General features: G+C 43.6%; 1 protein-coding gene across 8 annotated transcripts in view; it reads right to left on the bottom strand.

The window, feature by feature from the left end:
* Window positions 1-18,001, bottom strand: part of LOC140479622 (ADAMTS-like protein 2) — a 135,572-nt gene that overhangs the window by 67,221 nt on the left and 50,350 nt on the right. For all 8 annotated transcript variants that reach the window (XM_072573494.1, XM_072573493.1, XM_072573495.1 and 5 more), the window contains 4 exons: window positions 17,165-17,310; window positions 10,136-10,259; window positions 8,931-9,011; window positions 8,644-8,819 (listed from right to left, as the gene is read on the bottom strand). In XM_072573494.1, coding sequence (XP_072429595.1) covers window positions 8,644-8,819; window positions 8,931-9,011; window positions 10,136-10,259; window positions 17,165-17,310 — 527 coding nt within the window. The remainder of the gene's footprint in view (window positions 1-8,643; window positions 8,820-8,930; window positions 9,012-10,135; window positions 10,260-17,164; window positions 17,311-18,001) is intronic.

Here is an 18,001-nt window from a genome sequence, read left to right as displayed (position 1 = left end):
GCACTGAACCAGCCTGACAATCCAATGTGGGACAAAGGGAGTACTGCACTGTACAAGGTGCCATCTTTTAGAGGAGATGCTAAACCAAAGGGACGTAAAAGATTCCATGGCATTACTTTGAAGACAAGAGATGGTGTTCTCCCCAAAGTCCTGACCAATATATATTCCATTAAATTTAATTGTTAAAATAGATAATTTGGCTATTGTCTGCTGGTGCTTGTGAAATCCTGGTACAAACAAATAATGTGACCACTATGTTACCAACATTACAATTGAGATTGCACTTCAGACATTATTTCACTGGCTCTGACGAATTCCCTGAAGTCCAGTAAGATTCTTTCCTTCTATCTTCCTTTAGCTAGGAACACAATCTCAGGTCACAAAGTGTGTGGGATGTGGAAACGCCAGAACAGTCTACAAGGATTCGCTGACTAACATCATAGTTCAGCTAGACTACTGGGAAACATGCGGAGGCAACAAGAGTTTGCAGTGCCTGCCCAGGGGATACCCTGGCTGAGTGCTTGGGTCATCCACAACAATCTGGATTAATGTGGTTATCTACATGACTCAATCTAAAAACTGTATTCTGGAATTAATACATGCCCTCTCATTTCTTGGACCTCCATACTTTGATCTGGATGAGCCAAACGTGTTTTCTGCTCGCTGTGTGGGAAATGAGGTAGAGCTGGACTTCCATCCGACAACATGATCCAAGATTTGGCAATCTCATCATGTGCCAGTACAGTGCACATGGGTGGGGGGAACTGGAAATGCCAGTCTAACACAGTAGGGAATGCTGATCTGTGATGCAGAGCTGACTTTAGTGCTGGTGATGAGGTGATGGTGATGCTGACAGGCCAAAATTGAGTGCAAACCCACTGTGGGACCCTGAGCCACGTCTTGCCTGTGCTTGTTTAGCTGTCAGTTGAGCTAGAAGATGGGCCAGCTACTCCCTGGAGCACCGCGAGGGCTCTCCCTGGTAGAAAGGGGAGACGATGGATGGAGCCCCCGTCACCAAGCAGCTGGAGTCTGGCATGAGACCAGTGAGGGCATGTGGTGTTCTTGCTGCGAGGGCAGTCACTGCTGTCTTTGTAGACCTTCCATAGATCAAAGAGTGTCCACATATGAAGGCCCATCATCCTTGGAGCATACCACATGGGTTCACCTGCCAGTTTCCATTTACATAAATGCTAGTGGAGGTGGGAAGGCCTTCATTGCCACTTAAGTGCACTCTAAGTAGCAGAACTGTCCTCTACTTTACCCACCCCTCATGGGATGACATAACCATCTCTCCTCCTTTCTCCCATTGTCCTCCAAACCCAGCACTTAGCCCATCCCCAGACAGCTAATAAATTCCAGCCCTTAGACCAAAGCACGTCCTTTAGCAGAACAAAACAATAAAACCAGCAACAGATTTTACTTTTTCTTTATTCTCTCATGGGATTTGTGTGTCGCTTGTCAGGCCAGCAATTATTGGCTGTACATCATTGTTCTGGAGCATGTTGTTATGAGCTGGCTTCTTAAACTGCTGCAGTCCTTGTGGAATACATATAACCACAATGCTGTTAGGAAGAGGGTTTCAGGATTTTGACTTAGCAACAGTGAAAGAAGGAAAATATGGTTCCTAGTCAGGATGGTGTGTGACTGAAAGGAAAACTTGCAGTTGATGGTGTTCATGTGAATCTGCTGCCCTTGCCCTTCTAGACAGTATAATAAAATCCCCACAGTGTGGATACAGGCCATTTGGTCCAACAAATCCACATCAGCCCTCCAAAAAGTATCCCACCCAGACCCATTCCCCAATTACTCTACATTCCCTCTAACAACTGCACCTAGCCAATGCATCCCTGAACATCACGGGAAATTTAGCATGGCCAATTCACCTAACCAGCACATCTTTGGAAGGAATCCAGAGCACCCAGAGGAAACCCCCACAAACATGGGTTCCACACAGACAGTCGCCCAAGGCTGGAATCAAACCTGGGTCCCTGGCACTGTGAGGCAGCAGTGCTAACCACTGAGCCACCATGCCACCTGGTAGTGACAATTAGTTTGGAAGGTGGTATCTAAGTAGCCTTGGTGGATTTCTGCTTCTTATAGATGGTACACACTGCTCCCACTGTGTGCCATTGGTTGAGAGAATAGATGTAAAAGATGTTAGATGGGGTGCCAATCAAAACCAGGCTGGTTTGTCTTGGATGGTGTCAAGCTTCTTGAGTATACTTGGAGCTGCACTCATCCAGTCCTGATTTGTGCCTTGTAGGTGATGAGTAGGCTTTGGGGAGTCAGGAGGTGAATTACTCACCGCAGAATTCCCAGGCTCTGAACTACTTTGACTGAGATGTTCCACTTCCCAAGTATTTGCTTTAATCAGCACAAAGTTTATCAATAAACTACAAGAATGTTTTCTGCCCAAATAATGGCTATAAAAAAATGTCAAAAAGGTAGAACCAATAGGGCATCAAAAGCCATCTGCATAGTAAGGTGTCAGGACAATAATCAAAAATGCTAATTGAATAGTACCCTTTCTATCTATAAGAAGGCAAAGAGGTAGAAGTGATGCTCCAGCTCTCCAAAGCCCTACTCAGATCACACCTGGAGAACTTGAAGAGTCCAAGCACCAATCCTTCAGAAAGATATAATGACCTTGGAAAGAGTGCAATGTAGATCTATCAAAACAGTCCGTGGGTTAAGGGCCTTTTATGTATTATTGGGGGGGGGGGGGTGTAGTTCCTGGAATTTAGAAGCTTAGGTAGTGGGTGTGATTGCAGCTCTGAAGCTAACATGGACAATACATGGTGTGGGTGGGGGGGCAAAGAAACTATTTCAACTAATGGAGAATCCTGCATCAGGGGCATAGCCAAAGAATTAGAGCTAGACCTTTCAGGACTGACATTAAGAAACACTTCCGTGTGAAAAGCAATTGGAACTCTCTTCTGCAAATGGCAATGGATGCTGGATCAATTACGGATTTAAAATGATTGATTGATACTTTATGTTAAGGAATATGGAATAGAGGGAAATATATGAACTTTGGCATTGAATAGTGTACGTTTGAGGGATTAAATGGTCTTCTCTTATTCCTATTGTTATCTCAGGTAATGGTTCATAACAGGATACATGTTTACCTTGACTCCCATTCTACCAATGTTATGCACAGTCTGTGGTGGAGACAAGGAGTTCTTTTCTAGCTTTCAAAAGGATCATAGAATCAATACAGTATGGAAACAGGCCGTTCAGCCCAACAAGTCCACACCAACCTTCCAAAGAGCATCCCACCCAGACCCATTCCCCTACCCTATTTCTCTACATTCCCCATGACTAATGCACCTAACCTACACATCCCATTTATATCAAAAACCGAAATTGCTTTAAAAACTGGAGGATCATTCACTCCACACTCCTGGCTAAAGGTCGTTACAAATGTTTCAGCCATTTCCATTGCTTTGATGTGCTGTGCTCCCACATTATTAAGGGAGGAGATGTTTGTGGAGCCCCGTCCTCCAACGAGTTGTTTAATTGCCCTCTACTACTTATGACTAGATGCGGCAAAAAGGCAGAGCTCTGACCTGACCCATTGGTTGTGGAATCACTTAGCTCTGTCTACATTTACAGCACTATTTCCATTGAACAACTGAAAGAAAAAAAATCAGGCCAGATGTATCTGAACCAGCTCTCTAAAGTCCTAGAACGACACCTCACCAAATGTAGTTATACGTGTAGCTGACATGCAATAAACTTGTTTTCTAAGAACAGTGCCTAATTTGTAGATACCTTTTGATGCTGCATCCTCCTGTATTCATTAGTTATGCCCAGATAATGCAAAGGAGGATTGGTGAGAATGATCTAGATCAAAAAATCCTTACATTGACTGATTGATGTGACAAACACCACAAAATATTAGCATTGGACATCTGGGAAAATATCACACCTAATTTCCTAAAGGACCACTAAATATAGGCCTTTGATATCAACAGATCTTTCACTGGGTCTGGTAGAAATATCATTCAATGATAAAGCATGGAGGCCCATCACTTGTACTTGTGGGGACTGTGACAACCTTTTAACAGAATGATCTATGTGGTCTCACTCATAGCTTTTTTCCTATAGGCTTGCAAATTGCTCCTTTTTATGTATCCAATTTCTTATTCAGGAATATTATTAAATCTGCTTCCACCATGCTTTCAGGCAGCGCATTCCAGATCATAACTCACTGTGTAAAATCACTTCTCCTCTTCTCACTTCGAGTTCTTTTGCCAATATCTTAAATCTATGACCTCTGCAAGTGAAAGCAGTTTATCTCTACTTACTCTGTCAAAGCTCTTCATAAGGTTTTCACAATTCACCTGCCTTTCCCCTTCCACTGCTTTGCTGGAAGGAGTACAATCCCAATGTTTCCAGTTTCTCCCTACAAACCTCTCTTCCTTAAAAGCATTCCATTAAGTCTCTCCTGCATCCTCCCCCGAGGCTTTACTATACTTCCTGAATTCCAGAATCCAGAATTGCCCACAATGCTGAAGCTTAAGACCCAACAGCAATTCGTGAAGGTTCAGCTTTACGTCCCAGCTTTTGCAATTGATACTCCCTATTTATAAAGCCATGCTTCTTTCAATTTGTTCTCAATCTTAGTTATGAAGTACTCAACAAATTGACTCAAGAAGCAATATAAACCCTTTCATCATTACAGCAAATCTATCTGCAAGGTATCCAGCTTTAGGAATTTATTGGATATAGACCGCTGAGAAAGTTTGCCTGACGAATGTCTGGTTAACATAATATAATGGAAATTCATTGTAAATAGCTGATTCAAAACAGGAAAAAGATTAGTCCCCAAGACACAGGCATAATGCCCAGCGATGACAGTCATGTGATAATCATAAACTTATATTTCAAAATCCTCAATATATACCTTAAATTTTACTGCCAAAACTGATGTTGCTTCCCTCCTGTCAAATGAACTGCTCCTCAGGGCTGCTGACCTATAACATCATAAGATGAAGAGATGTTGTCAGAAGCACAATCCAAGAGTTAATGCTGGAGTCACATTGCACATTAGCTCTTCAGTAGCAAAGGCAACATTCAAAACTTTCCAAAAGCTGCTTTTGAAATATCACAGCTTATTTTAGGGGGCTAGGTACTATACAAGGAAGAACTTTTCATATAAAGTGTATTTTTTTAATGTTAAGTCTCCCATGTAAGCAGAGTTTAAAAAAATAGTTACGAATGTTCTACCTGCTCTGGCTTACTGCCAAATTAAGCAAACTGCCTCAAACTTACAAGATGTGGCTGGTTGGAAGTGAGATCCTGCACTAACTCAAAAAGGAATTCTTCCCATTTTATTCCATTGTGCCATGACAGGTCTATAGCTCATTCTTACCAGTACTGTTTATGGGGCTTAGCATTCATTATCCTCATAAATAAATGGCAGCTTCACACATCGTTCCTTTAAACTATCACCCTTCAGGGGACAGTAGTGGGTCTTTTACTTGCATTGTAGTCCTCTGTGCAGTGTAGGCACTACCAGAGAGCCATTAGGATTGGGATTGTCAGGACTTTGACAGGCAGAGTGATAAGGGTGAATGCATGGATCTTCCTTTTTGAAAAGGAATTGCACGCTGGCATTGACTGAGTGCAAGAGGCGACTGGGACAAAGAATTCAAACCGGGATTTCTCAACGCCAGTGGGAGAGAAAGAGCATCTTTATCCTTGACAAAGTAAGGAAGGACAAGCTTTCCTTTGCAATGAGAGCATTTCACTGCCCAGTATCGGTCTCTTTAAGTTGTTTGTAAAGTGGCTATCCCTTGGCTATCACCCTCTGTCTCAACTGTGCTCCTCACAAACAGTGTCTTCATATTTTGATGGTACAGATCAGCAGCCCAGTAGAGCAGTTCATTTGACAATGTGAGGGAGGGGAGGGGGGAGAACAACAAATTTGGCAGTAACATGCAAAATGTGTAAATTCAGAACTTGTCGAGTGTTTTGGTTTTATAAGGAACTCATCGTTGGAGGAAAAAAAAGTTCTGAAGAATGGTGTTAATTAGGGGAAACCTCAAGCACCATTCGAGGAAGGGTACTCATATTCCTTCACTGTATTTGCAACAGTAAATGCAAAGTTTTGAATGTTCCATTTTGCCATGGATTCCAATGTTAATAACAGACAGGTGTCCCACGTCCCTACGCCTTTATTTCCATTGCATTTCAGAATGCAGTGAATGCACAGATTTCCTACTCCACTTACTGTGTCGCTGGGCAGAAATAACGGTTCCTGCTCCAGGGAAAAACAAAAGCGGGAAAGAACCGGAATTTAAATAAAACCTGTGATGAACTCAATTCAGCCAACAGCCCAGGAAGTACAGTTACTGTTATAATACAAGCAAACAAAGCAGTTAATTCGCACAAAGCCCCACAAAGAGCAATAAGGTAAATTATTAGATTGTTGAGTTGGATGATGCTAATAGCTAAATGTTGGCTAAGAGGCTGGGGAAGTACCCCTGCTCTTCTTTGAAGGTGTCTGCGGGAGTAATAGGCAGATAATCAGGACCTATGTGTAATGTTTCAGCCAAAAATAAATACCTCCAATGATGCAAGACTCTCAATGCTACATTTTCACACTGGAGAGAAGAATGGAGAAATAACTAACCACTCATTGCGAGGTCCCCAATCCTCTAAGGTTAGCCCTGAGTCTCTTTGAAATAAGGCTTTAGCTCTTGTCATCAGCCTAAGAAAATGATTAAAGCCTTCAAAAAAATTGTTCTTTTTGTCAATTTTCTTTGGACACTTTGGTTTATTCGTAGTAAAAATACTAGGCTTGGTTCAGAGTGGCCATTGGATAACAAGGAATCTAGTTAGTTTCTCATTTTTAGAGGAATTCGGTGCCCCACTCTACTGCCCAGCAATGAGCGAAATCAGAATTTCCCATCTGATGTCATTGTTAGTGATCCCGTATAAAATTAGGATTTATTGGGACTTTAAATGGAAATCTGACAAAAACTATTGCTAAACAAGTATTCTAACTCTGAAAAGTAGCGTGTCTTTCCATTCCAATTATTGAGGAGGCTTTTTTTTAAAATTGATTATTTTCTTTTTCAAATCTTATTCATGACATTTCAACTTCTAACGCATCTCCAGTGAGAAAAATGGCCCAGTTTTAGTTAACTCTCATTAAACCTTTTACAAAGCAAAGCAGATTGATTATTCGCGTTACCCGGTTTGCTATCTGCAGAATTTCTTTTTAACACGTTGCACTGCTTCGAAGATTGTTAATTGCACTGTGGCGTGACACTGAGAAATAAGGCCACAATCAACTACACATCGAGAGAATTAAAGTTGTCACCACACAGGCCATTGATACTCTGCCAACGTTTTAAAGAGGTCAGAGCTGTCACTTGAAGCTGACCACAAATCATAGATCACAGAACAACTTTCATGACAATTGCACAGCTATTGAAAAACAGTCAAGGAGTCAAGATAAAGTCACCACAATCTTATCAGACCATAGGGCTGCTCCCTCATTAGAGTGGGAGGATTGTAGTGGTTAAACCTGAGGGTCACCAAGCTTCAAGTGAGGGAAGAGATTGAGAAGGTAAATCCTTCATGGTGATTTCAGTCGGTGCAGTAACATACAGTCTGCAGAGACTGGCCATCTAACCAATTGAGCCAGGAGTGTGACCAATTACTTAGCTCTTACACTGAACTGGTGCAGGCATGATGGGCAGAATGACCTCTACCTTTAATTGTTACATACAATTCCAACCCACTTCCTGCACTGAGGCATCAATAAGGACAGTAACAAGGGTGTACGAATGGTAACCAAACTAATACTGACAGCACAGGGGGATGGGGTTGATGGGGGCGATAAGGCCTGGCTGGCTGATGTCCATCAATGGCTGGTACATTCACTCTGTAGCCCGACAGCAGCCAAGTGTGGAACGGTGTCATAGTGGTTAACACCGCTGCTTCACAGCACCAGGGACCTGGGTTTGATTCCACCCTTGGGCGACCGTCTGTTTGGAGTTTGCACATTCTTTCCATCTCTGCCTGAGTTTTTGTGGGTACTCCAGTTTCCTTCCACAGTCCAAAGATATGCAGGTTAGGTGGATTAAATGACCCCATAGTGTTGGGGGGGGGGGGCGAGGGGAGGAGGTGGGGTATAAGGTAGGGGCTTGGGTCTGGGTGGGTTGCTCTTTGGAGACTTGGTGTAGACTTAGTGGGCCAAATGGCCTATTCCCATACTGTAGGGATTTGATTAAAAAAATTGGCAAAGTGGACAAAAAAGCAAAGGTGAACAAAAAAGGAATTTGCAATAGGAACTCAGAAAGGGTGCTTTGCCTTCTGGAGAACAGCAAGGAAGGAAGATAGTCCTTTCTGATTTGAAGAAAGGTCATTGGAGTCAAAGCGCTGCATCTGTTTTTCTCTCCACAGATGCTGCCAGATATGCTGAGTTTCTCCAGCACTTTTTGATTTTATTTCAAATAACCCTCCCGAGGGTAAACATTACCTGCTGCTGGCTCCCATATTTTTTGTTGATTGGGACAGTGATTAAGATTTGTATTTACAGAACCTATGCCCCTTGGCTGTTGCAAAGTCATGGATGGCATGCCATGAGGTAGAAAGCCTATTGTTGTTGTTATCAGATCTACATACCATCACATTCAGTCCTTGATTGGTGGGTCCTTGGGCAATGATGTATTCAAAGCCATCAGACAGTGGATTTGCAGGTCGTCTGTACTTAAATACTGTCCCTGCCACCCGGAAATTCCGAGGATTGTCAATTGCTGTGTTCCCATTGAAGAAAAAGTAGCCACCTTCGTCTGCGAGAGCTTTAGGAGATAAAAACAAGTGATTTGGTACACAAGTGAAATAAGGGAGGAGTAGGTGAGCAGGAAGGGAGTGAAGGACAAAGAATGTCTGAAGTAACTTCACAGAGTTACCTAAAATATTTTCTGTTTTCCTCCTTTCAATTATTTGGATGTCAGAAGCACCGACGGGAATGTTTGTAATGAAGAGGTAACCTGCCAAGCAAATAGAGTGAAGGTCGTCAAATCATAAAACACATCAGTTACATCCTAATGCCAGGATGGTGGGGCTGCCTGGGAGAGTCCTGTGACTAAAATATGTTTCCTCGTCCAAAGTCTGAGTTTCAATTGATATTTTTCAGCTCCAAAAAGCAGCCCACGTGAAAAGCTTCTTCAAGTATCACAAAAAGCACTCATCTGACACCTCCCGAGTGATCGAATGATAAATAGTTTTACTGGGGTCTGGAATACTGCCATGTTACAGAGGTCCCATGGGACATCTCCACTTTTTCCAAGACACCTTTGGCAGCCATGACAGGAGCCGCTTTAGATCTGGAACTCCCTCTCTAAATCTCTCTGGCACCCAAACTACTTCTCCTCCATTAATATCCATCCTCGCAGCCTAATTCTGTTTGGGTCATTGGTCTAATGCCTCTTTCTGTGGTAAGGTGTCAACGTCTGCCTTCTACTGCAAAGTATCTTGGTTCATTTTTGAATTAAATGTACTCTACAAATGTGAAGGGTTTTTAAAAATTATTTCATTAATGCTACTGGCAAGGCAGATGCCTATGTGGTATAACTTGCTTGCTTAGAGGGCAGTTTCAAAGTAAACCACTTAGCTCTGCAACTGTCTCACATGTAGGCCAGACCAGGTAAGGATGGCAGATTTCCTTCCCTGAAGGGCATTCGTGAACCAGATCGGTGTTTACAATAATTGACAACAGTTCCAAGGTCACCAGTATTGATGCTAACTTTCAATTCTAGATTTATTAATTGTACTGAATCAGGGGATTAGCCTGCACTTCTGAATTACTGCTCCAGTGACATTACCACTCTGCCACCAGCCCCCTGTTGTTACTGTCACTGATGATCCAGCCAACCCATTGCCTTCATCTAGCACAGAAAGCAAACACCTGTATAAAGGGACAAAGTACATCAATAAGCTACGAGGATTTCCACTGGGCTACTGCTGGCCTACCGCGTCAAACTTTACCAAAGATGTTTGTGGAAAACATTCCAAGGCGACAGTGAGAAGCCCTTCCCTTCCATTAACAATTGGCATATAATGTATACATATTCCATTGCTTGAAGTGAATCCAAGAGCTAGATGCCACACCTACCTAAATGCGTAATCCCACGTCGATAGGTGCCCGAGATTCGGAAGCAGGTGCTGCCATCACCACCACAGAGTCCGCATTTATCTAGCCGCTTGGAGGAGTACAGAAGACCATCACAACCAACAGGCTGCAAAGAAACATGTGTTACATTGACTGGGACTCTGGACAGCTGAACTTTTACTCCAGACAGCATTTTATTTTAAGGGGAAACTGTCTCCTCTCTGACCCAAAAATGGCGCCATTCACTGCAGTCTCTGGGGAGCTGTCAACCCTAACAATCTGAGGTCCTAGTATCTCTTAATGCAGACCTCCTGAGGTATCAGAAAGCGACACGGCATCGAGAGGGGCTATTCTGTCCATCATGTCTGTGCCAGCTTTTCGAAATAGTGATGCAATCAGTTCCATTCAGCCTTCATAAAACGTCACAGTCATAGAGTCAGAGTTATGCACCACCCTTTAGTCCAACCAATCCATAACCCCAAACTAAACTCGCCCCATCTGTCTGTGCTTGGTCTATATCCCTCCAAACATTTCTTACTCATGTATTTGCAACTATATCTGCATCCACCAGTGATTCTGACACTCTGGGTGCTGATTCTAATGAGGCTGTTCTAGAGTCAAAGATTTTCTACTTGTAAATAAAGGGTGGCTTGGTGATGGGATACCGGCCTCGGTGGAGTGATTTCAGTGGTGACGTGAACATAACACTTTTCTGAAGAAATTTGCTTGCAACAGTTACCTTTGAGTTGGGGGTAAGCATTTCTGGCATCGTACCGTTATGTGGGGAAGCTTGACTCCTTCAATCCTGCCATCTAAGACTGGGCCCAGTATGTGGAAAGAATGCGTTATTTTTTCTGGGCAAATGACATTGGGGCAGATGAAAAGCAATGAGTAATTCTCCTGATGGCTCATGGAGCCGGAGATTTTTGTGTACTCGGGGCCTAAGTTTCTGTGGCACCAGATACTAAACCTTTCAAGTGTTGACCGATTTAGGGAAGAAATATAACGACCCCAAGCCTCCTCTGATTCTGAGACGCTATCTATTTTACTCAGCAATTCCAATACCAGACGAATCTGTATCAGGATTTCTGACTAGGTTAAGATGACTGGCAGAGGCATGTGCTTTTGGTTTATCCCTTAATGAGATGCTTACACACCATTTGGTATGTGGGATTAACGATGTAACCACACAAAAGCACCTCTATTAGCTAAAGCCCAAGTGGACTTCAAACAGGGAGTACAACTGGCTTCATCATTGGAAAATGTAGCAAGTGGAGCACACAAGTTGTAGGGTATTCCGATGGAAGTGGACACCCTCGCCTGTTCGACTGTGCTTGGGGGACACCATTTCAGTGCAGGCAACTGCATCTCCCCTCTCGGGATATAAGCTGACTAGAGGCACTCTAGGTCAGCCGAAAGCAAAGCCCAAAACAAAGCCAAGCCTCAGCTAAATGGTTAAAATTTTCTTCAGGATCCAGGCCAGCAAGCCATTGTAGGTGCTGCCAGTATGCAGATGCAAAACAGAAGAGTCCCATCGGATCTCAATTGAGTAAGAGAACTCATAAACCAGTATCCAGGAGAGTGCATACCCTGGAAAGTCCACCTGGGTTAGATCAGTTAAATTGCTTAGCGACATCCAAATCAGAACCAAGCAAAATAAAAGCATGGTTAAAAGATTATCCAGTTCTAATGGAGGTCATATCAGTGACTGCAGAACCAGTCTCGAACAAGATTCTCTCTGGACTCAAATCTTTAAGTTTGCACAAGACCTCGGCGAGGCTGAGAATGTATACGGAGGAATTTTTATAGATTAAGAATACAACTTTGCTTTCAGTCTCTAATGAGAGGCAAATGGTTCTGTTCCTGCTGATTGCTGTAAAAGGCTCAAGCCCAAGCTTGATGGGACAAAATTGATCGAGAAAGATTGACCTACATTGGCTCAATATTTTTCAATTAGAAAATGGCTGCCCGAGTGAAGTCTGAATTTAAGACCCGCAAGTCTTTCAGGAAGGTCTAGGGACTATCAGAAGAGTCGAGGCCACCTTGCATGTTGACCCGTGGAAGCAATTCCACGATTCTGTAAAGCCTGTCTAGTGCCATTATGGGCAACAGCAGAGGCAGAAATCAGAAGGCTGGAGAGTGAAGGAACCATCAAATTAGTTCAGTTTCCTGAACAGACAGCCCTGGCCGTACCGATTTTGAAGCCAAGTAGGTCAGGACGCCTTATTGGGGATCTTAAACAAATGAAAACTGTTCCTTGCAGCTGGATAAATATCCAAATCCTCGCATAGAGAATTTAATTGCTAAGCTAGCAGAGGGGCTATCCTTCACAAAGCTAGACATGAGCCACGCTCACTTGCAACTGCGTTTTTAGATGAGGATTCCCAGAAGTATGCTCCAATTAATACCCATAACGGTTTGTCTCAATATATGAGACCACCATTTGGAATATTGTCAGCCTGTTCAATTTTTCAGTGGACAATGGAGAACATTTTGCAAGGTCCATTTATCTAGATGATAACAGGGAAGACTAATAAGGAACATTTAGAAAAATTTAGACATCGTCCTTAGACATTTCTTACAGATCAGCATACAACTAAGAAAGGAAAAATGTGTATTCCAGGCCGTCCCCAAAGTGACCTACTTGGACCATAGATTCAACAAGACCGTGTTACACCCGTTGGAAGATAAAGTGAGGGTAATCAAAGGTGCCTCGGCTCCAACATCTGTCTAGGAGCATAGGTCATTTCTTGGGCTGGTAAATTATCACAGAAAGGTCATATACAACCTGGCCTCCATCTTTGCATCAACTCCTGAGAAAAGGCTTTGGCTAATGGACAGCATAAATATGTCCAGGTAGTGGAAGGAGGATTGGCAGTCATTTTTGGAGACAGGAAGTTCCACCAATACTTCAGTTGATGAAATTTTGTGATAAGAACAGACTATAAACCCATACTAGCTCTGCTTAAAACGGGACAAATCTGTGCCACCCACAGCTTTGGGCCGAATTCAGCGGGGGACTCTAATACGAAGTTCCAATAATTACAAGTTGGAACACCATCCGGGAGACAGAGAAGCAAATGCAGATGCATTGAGCCACCTTCCTCTAGCAAGTACACTACCAGTGGTACGACCAATGGAACTGTCTGTAAGGGTTTTAAACTTTTTGTACATACTTCCAGCCACAGCTGACAGTATCAGACTTTGGACACAAAGATCCAGGCCTGTCCAGATTAGATTCCGTACAGGGTGGAAACAGGCCCTTCAGCCCAACAGGTCCACACCGACCCTCCGAAGAGCAACCCACTCAGACCCATTCCGCTACATTTACCTCTGACTAACATACCTAACACTGTGGGCAATTTAACATGGCCAATTCACCTAACCTGCACATCTTTGGACTGTGGGAGGAAACCTGAGCACCCGGAGGAAACCCACGCAGACACAGGGAGAATGTGCAAACTTCACACAGACAGTTGCCCGAGACGGGAATTGAACTCGGGTTCCTGGCGCTGTGAGGCAGCAGTGCTAACCACTGAGCCACCGTGCCGCCCCAGTCCAAACTGAAACAACTGATGGTGATGGGGGAAGCTAAAGAATCGTCACAATCAGAATTGAAACCTTGTTGGACCTGAAGAGACCAGAGCACAGTCGAGGACAGCATATTATTATGGGGAGGAAGAGTGCTTGTCCTGAGCAAGGTTCGCCACCAGATGCTGGCTGAACTCCACCAGGATCATCCAGAGGTCTCCAAAATGAAGACGGCTGCGACCAGTTATGTCTGGTGGCCAGGACTAGATGCAGCCATAGCCTCGTTGCTGGAGCAGTGCCCAGAGTGCCAACAAGGACAAAAATTATCATCAGCAGCTCCCCCAAATTCATGGCAATAGCCTGGTAAACCCCAGATTTGATTACATGATGACAATGCAGGTCCTTTCACAGGCTCAATGTTCTTAGTCATCATGGACACCCACTCAAAGTGGCTGCATGGGCATAGAGACAAAAGCGAGGACTGCAGATACTAGAAACCAGAGTTTAGATTAGAGAGGTGCTGGAAAAGCACAGCAGGCAAGGCAGCATCCGAGGAGAAGGAATATCGACGTTTCGAGCAAAAGCCCTTCATCAGGAATGGAGGCAGGGAGCCTCCAGGTGGAGAGATAAGTGGGGCAGGGTGGGGCTGGGGAGAAGGTAGCAATGAGTACAATAGGTGGATGGGGGTGGAGATGGAGGTGATAGATCAGAAAGGAGGGTGGAGCCAATAGGTAGGAAGGGAGATTGGCAGATTGGACAGGTCATGGGGACAGTGCTGAGCTGGAAAGTTGGAACTGGGCTAAGGTGGGAGGAGGGGAAATGAGGAAACTGGTGAAGTCCACATTGATGCTCTGGGTTGAAGTGTTCCGAGGTGGAAGATTCACCTATTGTACTCTTTGCTACCTCCTCCCCAGCACCCCCACCAGCTTATCTTTCCACCCTGAAGGCCCCCTGCCTCCATTTCTGATGAAGGGCTTTTGCCCGAAACATCAATTTTTCTGCTGCTAGGTTGCTGCCTGACCTGCTGTGCTTTTCCAGCGCCACTCTAATCTAGACTGTACATGTGTCAAACATGAGGACAGCGATAGAAAAACTGGTGCATCGTTTTTCAATACATGGATGCCCAGAAGTGTTGATCACAAATAATGGACCAGCAGGGAATACGTTTTACCTTAAGTTGACATATATGGATAGTTCCATACCATCTATATCCAATGGCCTGGCAAAAAGACCAACCAAACTTTGTAGAAACAGCCTACAGCCTTGCTAGATACCAAGCTGTCATGGTTCGTATTTGATCACAGGAATAGCACCGGCAGAATTGCCAATGGGGAGAAGACTCTGCAACAGGTTAAATCTTCGGGAGGATATCTTTGCGAAATAACATCAGGAACGCCTGTGCTGGACCCAAGACTCCACTATGCGAGAGGGAAGAGTTGCTACAAGGGATGACATTTGGTGTAAGAACCACAGGAATGGCCCTGCATGGGTAAGAGGCAGGTTGGCAGGAGGTCAGTACCAGTAATGTGTAAAGTTCGGGACGGTGCGACATTCCAGAACAAGCATGTGGACCATATGAAAGCCACGAACTCATAAACAGTGTGGAAGCAAAACATGTCCAGTTCCTCAGAACAGTTGGAACGGCTGCGAGAACCAGTGGGTTCACCCTCTCTGAGAAGCTGCTGAATCTCAGAGGGGCATGACAGATGTACCCACATTGACGCCTTTGCCAGCAGAGGAAGAGAGTAAATTCCTACCAAGGTGTTCCTGGCGCAAGAGGTGGCTCCCTCGCTTTACACAGCCTCCGGTCGGAGGAACCTAACCCAGTGACAAAATCCCCAGGAAGCTCTCCGAGAAGAAGGACCAGATTATGTCCTCGAAGCCAGAGGGAGGAATGTAGCGACTGTAATGAGGTCAGCCAGCTGCACTTCAGAGAAAGTTAGTTTGCTGATAGGAACTGTACATCTGGTCCACTCAGGGAGCCCTGGCAGACAGATATAAACAGGAGTGTCAGAGATTCTGGGTGCAGATTCTGATGAGGCTGAGCCAGAGTTAAGGACTTGCCACATGTAAATAAAGGGTGGCTTAGTGTTGGGATGCCAGCCTCTGTGGAGTTATTTCATTCAGGTTATCACTACTGCCCTGTGTCCACTTACTGTGCCATTGTACTATATTGAGGTTCCTGATTTAATCTAAATCCATTCAGTGTTCTGAAAGTTCTCAGGGAGGAAGAACTAGCCAAGGATAATGTTCAGCAAGTTCAATATATCAAAGTATTTTTTTTTAAAGTATATCTTCTATTTCAGTACATTAAGGCCAATATCTCTTTCTTTTCTGATGATAGTACTCCATGCTGGCTCCCTTCAATCGGCTCAAAATGCTTCAGGCCTTTGACAGGTAGAGATTATCTACATTAACAACAGATTCCAATAAGCTCCACAAAACTAACTGGTACATTCCTTATTTGTCTCATTCACCTTTCTTAAATACCTGAGGTACAATCGCAATTTTCCAATTGAAATGGATAATCCCTGAATCAAGAGTGCTTTGAAAGATCATGACCAAAGCATCTATAATTTCCTCAGCCATTTCCTTTCAGACCTTGTGGCAGAAACGGTCAGGTCTTGGAAATTAACCAGTAGAGTCATAGAGCTGTACAGCACGGAAACAGACCCTTCAGTCCAATTTGTTCATACTGAGCAAGTATCCTGAATTAATCTGGTCCCATTTGCCAGTATTTGGCCCATATCCCTCTAAACCCTTCCTCTTCATCTACCCATCCAGATGCTTTTTAAATGCTGTAATGGTACCAGCCTCTACCCACTTCCTCTGGCAGCTCATTCCATACACGCCCTACCCTCTGTATGAAAAAGTTGCCCCATTCGATCCCTTTTCAATCTTTACCCTCTCACCTTATATCTATGCCCTCTAGATTTGGACTCCCCACCCCAGGAAAAAGCTCTTGGGTATTCACCCGATCCATGCTTCTTATGATTTTATAAACCACTGAAAGGTCAGCCATCGGCCTCCAGGGAAAACAGTCCCAGTCTATTCCAATAGATTTGTACCATCATTTTTTTTTGCAAACTGTTTTCTTTCTGATGTTAACTTTGGTGAGATCCAGTCCTCAACTCCTTACTAATTACTATATATCCTCAAACATATGATCCTGTTCTTCTCCTGAGACTGATCAACACCACAAAGTCATTCTTCAACATACAGTTTTTTAAGGGCTATGGAGCAATTGGAGTTGAAAGACAAACCAGGCACAATCTAACTAAGTGGCAAAATGGACTATCTTCTGTTTTAACCTATTCAATGCAACTCAATATTGATGCTGAATCAAAATTCAGTGTTGGACTAGCATCTAAAGTGACTACATTGCACTACACTGTCCACCCTTTATTCTTAAATACTGTTATCAGGTGTCAATGGAGGGCTGATTTCCAGCAATGCAGTTTGATGGATTCTTCAAAGTTCACTCAAACCCATCAATCTTACCTCACATCGGCCAGTAATGCAGACACCCTGATAGGTTCGGTCTCGGCACGATGTTCCATCCTGAGCAGGAACCATTAACTGCCTCTCTCCATCAATAGTGGTGCATTGCAAGTCACATGGTTTATTAGAAATATTAATGTGGTCATCTGTTTGAGAGGAATAGAGAATAATGTTAAAAAGCACTGTCTGAATATACACAGCATTTACAAAAGGGCTGATGGTCTCAATGAACAAATTGAATTACACGGGTATGATTTGCTTGCCATCACAGAGACATAGCTACACGGTGATCAAGATCAGGAACTGAACATCCAAGGAAATCCAGCATTCAGTAAGAGGTACGCAAAATAGAAATATAGTTGAAATCACACTTTTAGAAAAGACAAGGTTTCTACATTAGTAAGGGAGGATGGAAAGGTCAAGATCTAGAATCACTTTGGATGGAGCTAATAAACAGCAAGGAGCCTCATCCTATGGTGAAAAGTTTGAGCACAGTACAAATCAGGAAATCAGTGATGTATACAATACTGGTACTTCACTAATAATGAATTCAACTTACACATAGATTGGGCGAACAAAATCTGCAATAATGTTTTGCAGGATGAATTCCTGGTCTGTATACCTCGTGTTCTCTTATCTTTCATAGGATGCCGGTAAGATCAGCATTTGTTGCCCATTCTTCATCACGTTTGAACTAAGTACCTTGTCAGACCTTTACAAAGGGCAGTTAAAGGTCAACCATGTTGCGGTAGGTCTGGAGTTAGATGTAGGCCAAATGAGGTAAGGATGGCAGATTTCCTTCCATAAAGGACACAGTAAACCAGATGGGGTTTCTTT

The sequence above is a fragment of the Chiloscyllium punctatum genome, chromosome 7 (assembly GCF_047496795.1).
Source record: "Chiloscyllium punctatum isolate Juve2018m chromosome 7, sChiPun1.3, whole genome shotgun sequence".
Classification (NCBI taxonomy): domain Eukaryota; kingdom Metazoa; phylum Chordata; class Chondrichthyes; order Orectolobiformes; family Hemiscylliidae; genus Chiloscyllium; species Chiloscyllium punctatum.
The sequence above is the reverse complement of the archived record's forward strand: the minus strand, read 5'-3'. Positions and strand labels throughout refer to the sequence as shown.